The 12,516-nt window shown below is 50.6% G+C and overlaps 1 protein-coding gene across 2 annotated transcripts in view; it reads left to right on the top strand.

Annotated features, from left to right (window-relative positions):
• The window catches only part of LOC140717721 (REST corepressor 2-like), a 51,696-nt gene that overhangs the window by 27,972 nt on the left and 11,208 nt on the right, over positions 1-12,516 (top strand). For both annotated transcript variants that reach the window (XM_073031404.1, XM_073031403.1), the window contains exons 6-9: positions 40-201; positions 3,147-3,271; positions 3,636-3,708; positions 11,841-12,059. In XM_073031404.1, coding sequence (XP_072887505.1) covers positions 40-201; positions 3,147-3,271; positions 3,636-3,708; positions 11,841-12,059 — 579 coding nt within the window. The remainder of the gene's footprint in view (positions 1-39; positions 202-3,146; positions 3,272-3,635; positions 3,709-11,840; positions 12,060-12,516) is intronic.

Below are 12,516 nucleotides of genomic sequence, written 5' to 3'. Positions count from 1 at the left end.
CACTAACCCGTGCCCCCGTTCCCCGCCTCTCCCCGTCAGGCGCTGGGGATGCTCCTGTGGCACAAGCACGACGTGGACAAGTCTCTGGCTGACCTGGCCAACTTCACCCCATTCCCGGACGAGTGGACCGTCGAGGACAAGGTCCTGTTCGAGCAAGCCTTCAGCTTCCACGGCAAGAGCTTCCAGCGCATCCAGCAGATGGTGAGGCTGGGGAGGGAGAGGAGTGGGATGACCGGAGGGAACTCTTGGGAGGGGGGGTGTTTAGGGGAAGAGCTCCCTGGAGTGGGGCAAATGGAGGGTACAGGTGGGAGGACTAGGGAGGGGAGGGGAATCTAGCAAGGGGGAATGGGGTGGGTGGGGAGAATGTGCATGAACTGGGAGGGGGAAAAGTTGGGGGCGGGAGAACTTGGGGAGGAGGAGATGTGGGAGGACTGGGGATGGAGAGGGCGTAGGGGAAGGAGGGCTGAGTTGGAGGGTAGGGGAGGGGAATCTAGCAAGGGGAGTGACGGGGAATGGAGAGGGGATAGGGAGGATGGGAGGGGAATGAGATAGAACTGGGGAGGGGAGGGAGGATGGGGTTGGAGGGGAGGGAAGGGAAGTAATAGTGGAGAGTGACCTGGTGAGAGGTGGGAGGTCAGAGGATATGGAGAGGGGAGGGTGGGGTGGTGGGGGGGGGAACTGGACAAGGATTCAGGAGGGTGAAGTGAAGGGAGGGAAGACTGGAGCATGATGGTGCTGGCAGAGGCTGGTGGGTGAGCTGAGAGATGTGTACACGTTCTGAGCGAGGGCGGCTCGTTGGGCACATGTTCCTGTTGCAGTGGGCACGGTTCAGGGTCCGGGGCTGGGAGGGGAGGGGGTTGCCTTTACCCTCCGAAAGGCACATGGAAGCTGTGTACTCCCAGAATTTCACTTTTGAAGACCTCCCACTTCCCAAGTCCACCTTTGCCAGAAAACAGCCCGTCCAGGTCCACACTCGCCCAGATCCTTTCTGATACCATCAAAATCGGCCTTTCTCCAATTCAGAATCTCATCGCAGTTGAGGCCTCCTTTTCCACAATTACCTTGAAACTAATGGCACCGTGATCTCTCGGTGCAAAGTGTTCCCCTTTCTGTCACCTGCCCCGTCTCATTCCCTCACAACAGATCCAGTATCGCACGCGCTCTTGTTGGGACTCCTTTGTACTGATGAAGGAATCTTTCCTGAACACATCTGATAAACTCTGTCCCATCTGGCCCTTTTACAGCATGGGAATGATAAAATCGCCTACTAATAGCAACATTCTGTGATCTCTCTACAAATTTGTTCTCTAGATCCCGAGGACTGTTGGTGGTCTGTAATACAGCCCCGATAATGTGGTCATACTTTTCTTAATTCTCAGTTTCACCCATAATGCCTCACCAGACGAGCTCTCCAGTCTGTCTTGACGGAGCACCGTCCCATCGCATCTGAAACAGCTGAACGTCGGAGTACTGAGCTGCCAGTCCTTTCCCTCCTGCAACCAAGTCTGACTAATGGCTGCAATATCATAATTCCGTGTGTTGATCCATGCCCTGAGATCATCTGCCTCTCCTATGATACTCGTTTCATTGAAATATACCCAGCTGAGGACACTAGTTGCACCATGCTCAACCTTTTGATTCCTGACTTTGAGGACTTAAAGACATTTGTCTCCACAACCTCTCCACTATCTGTTCTTGCATTCTGGTTCCCACCCCGTTGCAACTCTAGTCTAAGCCCTCATCCTACCCCAGTGAAGCTCTAGCAAGCCTTCCTGCTAGGATATTGGCCCCCTTTCAGTTGAGATGCAAATGGTCTCTTCTGTACAGGTCCCACCTTCCCTGGAAGAGAGCCCAATTATCTAAAAATCTGATGCCCTCCCTCCCTCCCTCCTACACCAACTTCCTAGCCGCGTATTAAACTGCATCATCTTCCTAGTTCTGGCCTCACTAGCACGTGGCACGGGTAGCAATCATGAGATCACAACCTTGGAGGTCCCGTCTTTTTAATTCCCTGAACTCCCTATGCAGAACCCTGTCACTCATCCTACCCATGTCACTGGTCCCTGCATGGACCACATCTTCTGGCTGTTCACCAGAACGCCGTGGACTCGATCCGAGGTGTCCCAGGCCCTGTCACACGGGAGGCAACATATCATTCAGGAATCTCGTTCTCATCCACATAACCTTTCTACTCCCCTAACCAGCGAACCCCCTATCACCGCAGTGTGACTCCTCACCACCCAACTTCCCTTCTGAGTCACGGAGCAAGACCACAGTCCCAGAGACCTGACTGCTGTGTCTTTCCTTTACTAGGTCGTCACCCCCTGCAACAGTATCCAAAGTGGTTTCCCTGTTCTTGAGGGGGATGGCCACAGGGTCCTTAACCCCTTTCACCTGCCTGTGTCCTGCACCTTGGGTGTAACTTCCTCTCTGTATGTCTTATCTATCACCCCCTTCAGCCTCCTGAATGATCCAGAATTCATCTGGGTCCAGCTCCAACTCCTTAACACAGCACCTCCTGTGATTGTAGAAGTGGGGAGCGAGAGCAAGTGGGGTGGGTGTGACCTGGTGGTGCTATGATTGTAGAAGTGGGATAAGAGCGCAAGGGGCATTTGAGCAAGATGAGGGATTGAGGGGATGGGTGTGACCCAGTGGTCCTGTAACTATAGAGGAGGGGTGTTTGTGTGAGAGGGAGTGAGGGGGGATGGGCGTGACCTTGGGGGGACTCACACCTCATGGTCCTGATGTGAAGAGGACGGGATTGATAGATAGATAGATAGATAGATACTTTATTCATCCCCATGGGGAAATTTAACTTTTTTTCCAATGTCCCATACACTTGTTGTAGCAAAACTAATTACATACAATACTTAACTCAGTAAAAAAAATATGATATGCATCTAAATCACTATCTCAAAAAGCATTAATAATAGCTTTTAAAAAGTTCTTAAGTCCTGGCGGTAGAATTGTAAAGCCTAATGGCATTGGGGAGTATTGACCTCTTCATCCTGTCTGAGGAGCATTGCATCGATAGTAACCTGTCGCTGAAAATGCTGAAAAAGCATGGGGGAGCCATGCTGCCTTTGGGAGGGGCTGATGCTCACGCTCGGGCTGTGTAACCCTCTCCCCGCGGATTGCTCCCCCAGTTACCGGACAAGCTCATCTCCAGCCTGGTGAAGTATTACTATTCGTGGAAGAAGACGCGGACCAGGACCAGCGTGATGGACCGCCAAGCGCGCAAGCTAGTGCACAAGAAGGAGCGGGAGGACAGGTGTGTGGGCCCTCCCCGCCCCGGTTTGCAGCCTCGACACCGACCCCTGTCTCTGCGCTCACCCCCCACCAAAGTACAGGTGCCTGAGCCGTTTCTGCCCCCTCACCCCCGACTGGGCTCATCTGTGAGAGCTACTGCTGCCCCTCTAGCCATTCCCTGCCTCTGATGCAGATGTGTGAGCTGTTACTGCCCTCCTCGGGCCACCCCTCCCATTGCCTCGAGTCCGTGTGTACCTCCTGCCCCTCCCCAGTCCCTACCTGCTGGTGATGTCGGTGACAGTGGGGCCGGGGGGGGTGGGGAGGGGAGGGTGAGAAGGAATCCCTTCCTGCAGCCGTCCATACCTCTCGTTTTGGTCTGTGCACAGCAACGACGAGGCAGAGGAGGTGACTGTCCAGATCGCAGATGACAGCGACTATGAGCCCGACATAAAGAGGGAGGTCAGTCCTTGCCTTAATGTCATGTACAGTCGTTTCCATTGTACAGTAGGATGAATTGCCACAGGTGTCTTTTATTAATTAATTATTCTTATTAATAGAATTAATAAAAGACCATATCTGTCCTGTTGGATGTGCTCTTTCATTGTTTCTGTTGTGCTTCTTGTACTTACCGTGAATGCCCGCGAGAAAATGAATCACAAGGTTGTATATGGCGATATGCATGTCCTTCGATAATACGTTTACTTCGAGCTTTTAACCTTCATAGGGCCAGCACAGAAACAGGCCGTTTAGCCCAAACTGTTCATCTGCCCAGTCCCATTGACCAGCACCCGGACCTCAATCTGACCCTTCCCTCCTACGTAGCCCTCCATTTTTCTATCATCCACGTGCTTATCTAAGAGTTTCTTAAATGCTCCTAGTGTATCTGCCTGTACTACCTCCCCCTGGCAGGGCGTTCCAGACACCCACCACTCTCTCTGTAAAGATGGTACCTCTGACATCGCCCTTCCCCATACTACCCTCCCAGCACCTTAAAGTTTTACCCTCCCTGACATTAGCCATTTGAAGTGGGGATTATTCAGGTTATGGGGTGAAGGCAGGAGAGGGATGATGACAGTGGCAGAGCAGAGTGGATGGGTTGAGTGGCCTCATTCTGTTCCTGTGCCCTCTGTTTAACTGTCACTGATGATAAACTTCTTTCTGATTCTGCACTGCTGTGATGAATTGATCTGTACAAACAGTATTCAAGGTAAATTTTCCACTGTACTTGTCAAGTCACTTTTTATTGCCATTTCGACCATAACTGCTAGTACAGTACACAGTAAAAACGAGACAACGTTTCTCAGGACCATGGTGCTGCACGAAACAGTACAAAAAACTACGCTGAACTACGTAAAAACAACACCAGAAAAAAAACTACAGACCTACCCAGGACTGCATAAAGTGCAGTGCCAGTAATAGGAAATTTACACACGACTCCAGCCTAATGACAATGGTCAGTGTGGTTAGTTAGCGTGTGAGGAGCTTGATTGCGTGGTTAGCGTGTGAGGAGCCTTTATTCTCTAGAAGATCTCAAAGTTCAAATGTTAGAAGTAAATATTGTTATATCAAAGTACTTATCTGTCACAACTTTGAGATTCATTTTCCCGCGGGCACACTCAGCCAATCTAGAGAATAGTAACTATAACAGGATCAGAGGGCAGAAGGCAAACTGTGCAAATGCCAATATAAGTAACAAGAAAATGAGATAACGAGATAAGAGGTCTTTAAAGTGAGGTCGTTGGTTGTGGGAGCATCTTGGTGGATGGGCAAGTGGGTGTAGCTATCCCCTTTTGTTCAGGAACATGATGGTAACTGTTCTTGAACATGAGGCTCCCCTACCTTCTGCCTGATGGAAGCAGTGAGGAAAGAGCATGGTAATCTCTGATCTCTTCAAAACGTGCAGAATATTAAAGGCCTAGACTGACGAGGCCAAAGGACGGATGGTAGAAAAGTAAAGATAGCGTGCAATCAGGAAGGGCAGGCAGGTGATGGGACTGGGTTGCAGCCAACAGGCTGAGTATCAAAACATTAGGAATGCAGAATCAGAAAGGGGTAGCAAATACGGTACTCAAGGTGTACTAAATGGACGTAGTCTGAGAAATAAGGTAGATGATCTTGTTGCCGTATTACAGATTGCCAGATATGTTGTGGCCGTCACTGAATCGTGGCCGAAGGACGGTTGTAGTTGGGAGCTGAATGTCCAAGGTTACATGTTATCTCAAAAGGTAGGCAGAGGGGGGTGGTGTGGCTCTACTGGTAAGGAGTGCCGTCACATCAGTAGAAAGATGTGATGTAGGATTGGAAGATGTTGGGTTGAGTTAAGAAACTGCAAGGGGACGTTGATGGCAGTTACATACAGGCCTCCCAATAGTGGCTGGGAGGTGGACCGCAGGTTACAACAGGAAATAGAAAAGGCAGTGTTATGGTAATCATTTTAACATGCAGGTCGATTGGGGAAAATCAGGTTGGTAATGGATCTTGAGAGAGAGTTTCTTTAATGCCTATGAGATGGCTTTTCAGAGCAGTTTGTTGTTGAGCCTACTAGGGAATCAGCTATACTGGATTGGGTGTTATGTAATGAACTGGGGCCTATTAGGGAGCTTAAGGTAAAAGAACCCTTAGGAACCAGTATGATTGTGTTCATATTGGTAGGGAGAAGGTAATGTCTGATGTAACAGTGTTTCAGTGGAGTAAGGGAAATTACAGTGGTATGAGAGAGGAGCTGGCCAAAGTAAATTGGAAGGAGCTGCTGGCAGGGATGACAGCAGAGCAGCAATGGTGTTGAGTTTCTGGGGGGAAAAACAAGGAAAGTACAGGATAGGTGTAAACAAAAAACAAATACTCAAATGGCAAAACGGTACAGCCGTGGCTGACAAGGGAAGTCAAAGCGATTGTAAAAGCCAAAGAGAGGATTACAACAAAGCAAAAACTAGTGGGAATGCAGGAATGGGAAGCATTTTTAAAAAAAACCTACAGAGAGTAACTAAAAAATCATTAGAAGGGAAAAGATGAAATATGAAAGTAAGCTAGTAAATATCAAAGTGGATAGTAAAAGTTTTTTCAAGTATGTTAAAAATAAAAGAGAAATGAGAGTGGATAGAGGACTGCTAGAAAATGAGGCAGGAGAAATAATAACGGGGACAAGGAGATGGAAGATGAACTAAATGGGTATTTTGCATCAGTCTTCACTGTGGAAGACACTAGCAGTATGCCTGATGTTGAAGGGTGTGAGGGAAGAGAAGTGGGTGCAGTTACTATTACAAGAGAGAGGTGCTCAAAAAGCTTAGAGACCTAAAGATACATAAATCACCCGGACCAAAAGAACTGTATCCTCGGGTTCTGAAAGAGATTGTGGTGGCACTAGAAATGATCTTTCAAAAATCATTGGACTCTGGCATGGTCCCAGAGGACTGAAATATTGCAAATGTCACTCCACTCTTTAAGAAAGGGAATTACAGACCAGTTCGCCTGATCTCTCTGGTTGGAAAGATGTTGGAGTCAGTTGTTAAGAATGAGGTGATGGAGTACTTGGTGACACGGGACAAGATAGTACAAAGTCAGCATGGTTTCCTTCAAGGAAAATCCTGTCTGATGAACCTGTTGGAATTCTTTGAGGAGATTACAAGTAGGAGGACGCAGATAGAGTGGATGTGGAGAGGATGTTTCCTATAGTGGGGGAGTCTGGGACCAGAGGACGCAGATAGAGTGGATGTGGAGAGGATGTTTCCTATAGTGGGGGAGTCTAGGGCCAGAGGACACAGATAGAGTGGATGTGGAGAGGATGTTTCCTATAGTGGGGGAGTCTAGGGCCAGAGGACGCAGATAGAGTGGATGTGGAGAGGATGTTTCCTATAGTGGGGGAGTCTAGGACCAGAGGACACAGATAGAGTGGATGTGGAGAGGATGTTTCCTATAGTGGGGGAGTCTAGGGCCAGAGGACACAGATAGAGTGGATGTGGAGAGGATGTTTCCTATAGTGGGGGAGTCTAGGGCCAGAGGACGCAGATAGAGTGGATGTGGAGAGGATGTTTCCTATAGTGGGGGAGTCTAGGACCAGAGGACACAGATAGAGTGGATGTGGAGAGGATGTTTCCTATAGTGGGGGAGTCTAGGGCCAGAGGACGCAGATAGAGTGGATGTGGAGAGGATGTTTCCTATAGTGGGGGAGTCTAGGGCCAGAGGACGCAGATAGAGTGGATGTGGAGAGGATGTTTCCTATAATGGGGGAGTCTAGGACCAGAGGACGCAGATAGAGTGGATGTGGAGAGGATGTTTCCTATAGTGGGGGAGTCTAGGGCCAGAGGACACAGATAGAGTGGATGTGGAGAGGATGTTTCCTATAGTGGGGGAGTCTAGGGCCAGAGGACACAGATAGAGTGGATGTGGAGAGGATGTTTCCTATAGTGGGGGAGTCTAGGGCCAGAGGACGCAGATAGAGTGGATGTGGAGAGGATGTTTCCTATAGTGGGGGAGTCTAGGACCAGAGGACACAGATAGAGTGGATGTGGAGAGGATGTTTCCTATAGTGGGGGAGTCTAGGGCCAGAGGACACAGATAGAGTGGATGTGGAGAGGATGTTTCCTATAGTGGGGGAGTCTAGGGCCAGAGGACGCAGATAGAGTGGATGTGGAGAGGATGTTTCCTATAGTGGGGGAGTCTAGGACCAGAGGACACAGATAGAGTGGATGTGGAGAGGATGTTTCCTATAGTGGGGGAGTCTAGGGCCAGAGGACGCAGATAGAGTGGATGTGGAGAGGATGTTTCCTATAGTGGGGGAGTCTAGGGCCAGAGGACGCAGATAGAGTGGATGTGGAGAGGATGTTTCCTATAATGGGGGAGTCTAGGACCAGAGGACGCAGATAGAGTGGATGTGGAGAGGATGTTTCCTATAGTGGGGGAGTCTAGGGCCAGAGGACACAGATAGAGTGGATGTGGAGAGGATGTTTCCTATAGTGGGGGAGTCTAGGGCCAGAGGACACAGATAGAGTGGATGTGGAGAGGATGTTTCCTATAGTGGGGGAGTCTAGGGCCAGAGGACGCAGATAGAGTGGATGTGGAGAGGATGTTTCCTATAGTGGGGGAGTCTAGGACCAGAGGACACAGATAGAGTGGATGTGGAGAGGATGTTTCCTATAGTGGGGGAGTCTAGGGCCAGAGGACGCAGATAGAGTGGATGTGGAGAGGATGTTTCCTATAGTGGGGGAGTCTAGGGCCAGAGGACGCAGATAGAGTGGATGTGGAGAGGATGTTTCCTATAATGGGGGAGTCTAGGACCAGAGGACACAGATAGAGTGGATGTGGAGAGGATGTTTCCTATAGTGGGGGAGTCTAGGGCCAGAGGACGCAGATAGAGTGGATGTGGAGAGGATGTTTCCTATAGTGGGGGAGTCTAGGACCAGAGGACACAGATAGAGTGGATGTGGAGAGGATGTTTCCTGTAGTGGGGGAGTCTAGGACCAGAGGCCACAGATAGAGTGGATGCAGAGAGGATGTTTCCTATAGTGTGGGGGGTCTAGGACCAGAGGACACAGATAGAGTGGATGTGGAGAGGATGTTTCCTATAGTGGGGGAGTCTAGGACCAGAGGACACAGATAGAGTGGATGCAGAGAGGATGTTTCCTATAGTGTGGGGGGTCTAGGACCAGAGGACACAGATAGAGTGGATTGCGAGAGGACGTTTCCTATAGTGGGGGAGTCTGGGACCAGAGGGCACAGATAGAGTGGATGTGGAGAGGACGTTTCCTATAGTGGGGGAGTATAGGACCAGAGGTCACAGATAGAGTGGATGTGGAGAGGATGTTTCCTATAGTGGGGGAGTCTAGGACCAGAAGACACAGATAGAGTGGATGTGGAGAGGATGTTTCCTATAGTGGGGGAGTCTAGGGCCAGAGGACACAGATAGAGTGGATGTGGAGAGGATGTTTCCTATAGTGGGGGAGTCTGGGACCAGAGGGCACAGATAGAGTGGATGTGGAGAGGACGTTTCCTATAGTGGGGGAGTATAGGACCAGAGGTCACAGATAGAGTGGATGTGGAGAGGATGTTTCCTATAGTGGGGGAGTCTAGGACCAGAAGACACAGATAGAGTGGATGTGGAGAGGATGTTTCCTATAGTGGGGGAGTCTAGGGCCAGAGGACACAGATAGAGTGGATGTGGAGAGGATGTTTCCTATAGTGGGGGAGTCTAGGACCAGAAGACGCAGATAGAGTGGATGTGGAGAGGATGTTTCCTATAGTGGGGGAGTCTAGGGCCAGAGGACACAGATAGAGTGGATGTGGAGAGGATGTTTCCTATAGTGGGGGAGTCTAGGGCCAGAGGACGCAGATAGAGTGGATGTGGAGAGGATGTTTCCTATAGTGGGGGAGTCTAGGACCAGAGGACACAGATAGAGTGGATGTGGAGAGGATGTTTCCTATAGTGGGGGAGTCTAGGGCCAGAGGACGCAGATAGAGTGGATGTGGAGAGGATGTTTCCTATAGTGGGGGAGTCTAGGGCCAGAGGACGCAGATAGAGTGGATGTGGAGAGGATGTTTCCTATAATGGGGGAGTCTAGGACCAGAGGACGCAGATAGAGTGGATGTGGAGAGGATGTTTCCTATAGTGGGGGAGTCTAGGGCCAGAGGACACAGATAGAGTGGATGTGGAGAGGATGTTTCCTATAGTGGGGGAGTCTAGGGCCAGAGGACACAGATAGAGTGGATGTGGAGAGGATGTTTCCTATAGTGGGGGAGTCTAGGGCCAGAGGACGCAGATAGAGTGGATGTGGAGAGGATGTTTCCTATAGTGGGGGAGTCTAGGACCAGAGGACACAGATAGAGTGGATGTGGAGAGGATGTTTCCTATAGTGGGGGAGTCTAGGGCCAGAGGACGCAGATAGAGTGGATGTGGAGAGGATGTTTCCTATAGTGGGGGAGTCTAGGGCCAGAGGACGCAGATAGAGTGGATGTGGAGAGGATGTTTCCTATAATGGGGGAGTCTAGGACCAGAGGACACAGATAGAGTGGATGTGGAGAGGATGTTTCCTATAGTGGGGGAGTCTAGGGCCAGAGGACGCAGATAGAGTGGATGTGGAGAGGATGTTTCCTATAGTGGGGGAGTCTAGGACCAGAGGACACAGATAGAGTGGATGTGGAGAGGATGTTTCCTGTAGTGGGGGAGTCTAGGACCAGAGGCCACAGATAGAGTGGATGCAGAGAGGATGTTTCCTATAGTGTGGGGGGTCTAGGACCAGAGGACACAGATAGAGTGGATGTGGAGAGGATGTTTCCTATAGTGGGGGAGTCTAGGACCAGAGGACACAGATAGAGTGGATGCAGAGAGGATGTTTCCTATAGTGTGGGGGGTCTAGGACCAGAGGACACAGATAGAGTGGATTGCGAGAGGACGTTTCCTATAGTGGGGGAGTCTGGGACCAGAGGGCACAGATAGAGTGGATGTGGAGAGGACGTTTCCTATAGTGGGGGAGTATAGGACCAGAGGTCACAGATAGAGTGGATGTGGAGAGGATGTTTCCTATAGTGGGGGAGTCTAGGACCAGAAGACACAGATAGAGTGGATGTGGAGAGGATGTTTCCTATAGTGGGGGAGTCTAGGGCCAGAGGACACAGATAGAGTGGATGTGGAGAGGATGTTTCCTATAGTGGGGGAGTCTGGGACCAGAGGGCACAGATAGAGTGGATGTGGAGAGGACGTTTCCTATAGTGGGGGAGTATAGGACCAGAGGTCACAGATAGAGTGGATGTGGAGAGGATGTTTCCTATAGTGGGGGAGTCTAGGACCAGAAGACACAGATAGAGTGGATGTGGAGAGGATGTTTCCTATAGTGGGGGAGTCTAGGGCCAGAGGACACAGATAGAGTGGATGTGGAGAGGATGTTTCCTATAGTGGGGGAGTCTAGGACCAGAAGACACAGATAGAGTGGATGTGGAGAGGATGTTTCCTATAGTGGGGGAGTCTAGGACCAGAGGACACAGATAGAGTGGATGTGGAGAGGATGTTTCCTATAGTGGGAGAGTCTAGGACCAGAGGACACAGATAGAGTGGATGTGGAGAGGATGTTTCCTATAGTGGGGGAGTCTAGGACCAGAGGACACAGATAGAGTGGATGTGGAGAGGATGTTTCCTATAGTGGGGGAGTCTAGGACCAGAGGACACAGATAGAGTGGATGTGGAGAGGATGTTTCCTATAGTGGGGGAGTCTAGGACCAGAGGACACAGATAGTGTGGATGTGGAGAGGATGTTTCCTATAGTGGGGGAGTCTGGGACCAGAGGGCACAGAATACAGGGGAGTCCATTTACAGAGATGAGGAGAAATTTCTTTATCCAGGGGATGATGAATCTGTGGAATTCCTCTCCACGAGGAGCTGTGAAGACCAAGTCATTGGGCATATTTAAAGTGGAGGTTAATAAATTTCTGATCAGGAAGGTTACTGGGAGAATGAGTTTGAGAGGGTTGATATGATGGGATGGTGGAGCAGACGTGGGCTGAACGGCCTGATTCTGCCCCCGTACTTGGTAAGAGTGGGCCAGAAGCTGGTGGTACGTGTTCTTGTGTTGTGTGGCAATTTCTGAACCTCTGCCTTCCCTCAGCGCCCCGGGGAGCAGAAGCAAACAAACGGCAAGTCAGTGGCGGTGAAGAGAGAGTCGCAGAGTGTCCAGTACAGGCACCACCCGCCGCGAGCGAAGCGGCGGCCCCCGAAGGACATGTACCTGAGCCAGGACGAGGTGGCCGGAGTCTCTGCGAACCCCAACGCTGCCACCATCGCCCTGCGGCAGCTCGACTCGCAGCTGGTCTCCATCAAGCGGCAGGTGAGACGGGTACTGGTGAGCTCCCTCTGGCATCCCAACCCCCACCCCCATAACTTTCCTCTCATCACCTTCAAATTGTTTCCTCGCATATTAGACATTTCCACCCTGTTGTAAGAGTCTCTGGCTGTCCGCTCGATCTATGGTTCTCATCTTGTCCACCTCTATCAAGTCACCTCTTGTGCTCCTTCCCTCCAGAGAGAAAAGCCCCAGTTCACTCAGACTATCCTCATAAGACCTGCTCCCTGATCCAGGCAGAATCCTGGTGAATCTCCTCGGCACTCTCTCTAACCCAGGCAGCATCCTGGTGAATCTCCTCTGCACACTCTCTAACCCAGGCAGCATCCTGGTGAATCTCCTCTGCACCCTCTCTAATCCAGGCAGCATCCTGGTGAATCTCCTCTGCACCCTCTCTAATCCAGGCAGCATCCTGGTGAATCTCCTCTGCACCCTCTCTAAT

The sequence above is a fragment of the Hemitrygon akajei genome, chromosome 28 (assembly GCF_048418815.1).
Source record: "Hemitrygon akajei chromosome 28, sHemAka1.3, whole genome shotgun sequence".
NCBI classification, from domain to species: domain Eukaryota; kingdom Metazoa; phylum Chordata; class Chondrichthyes; order Myliobatiformes; family Dasyatidae; genus Hemitrygon; species Hemitrygon akajei.
The sequence above is the reverse complement of the archived record's forward strand: the minus strand, read 5'-3'. Positions and strand labels throughout refer to the sequence as shown.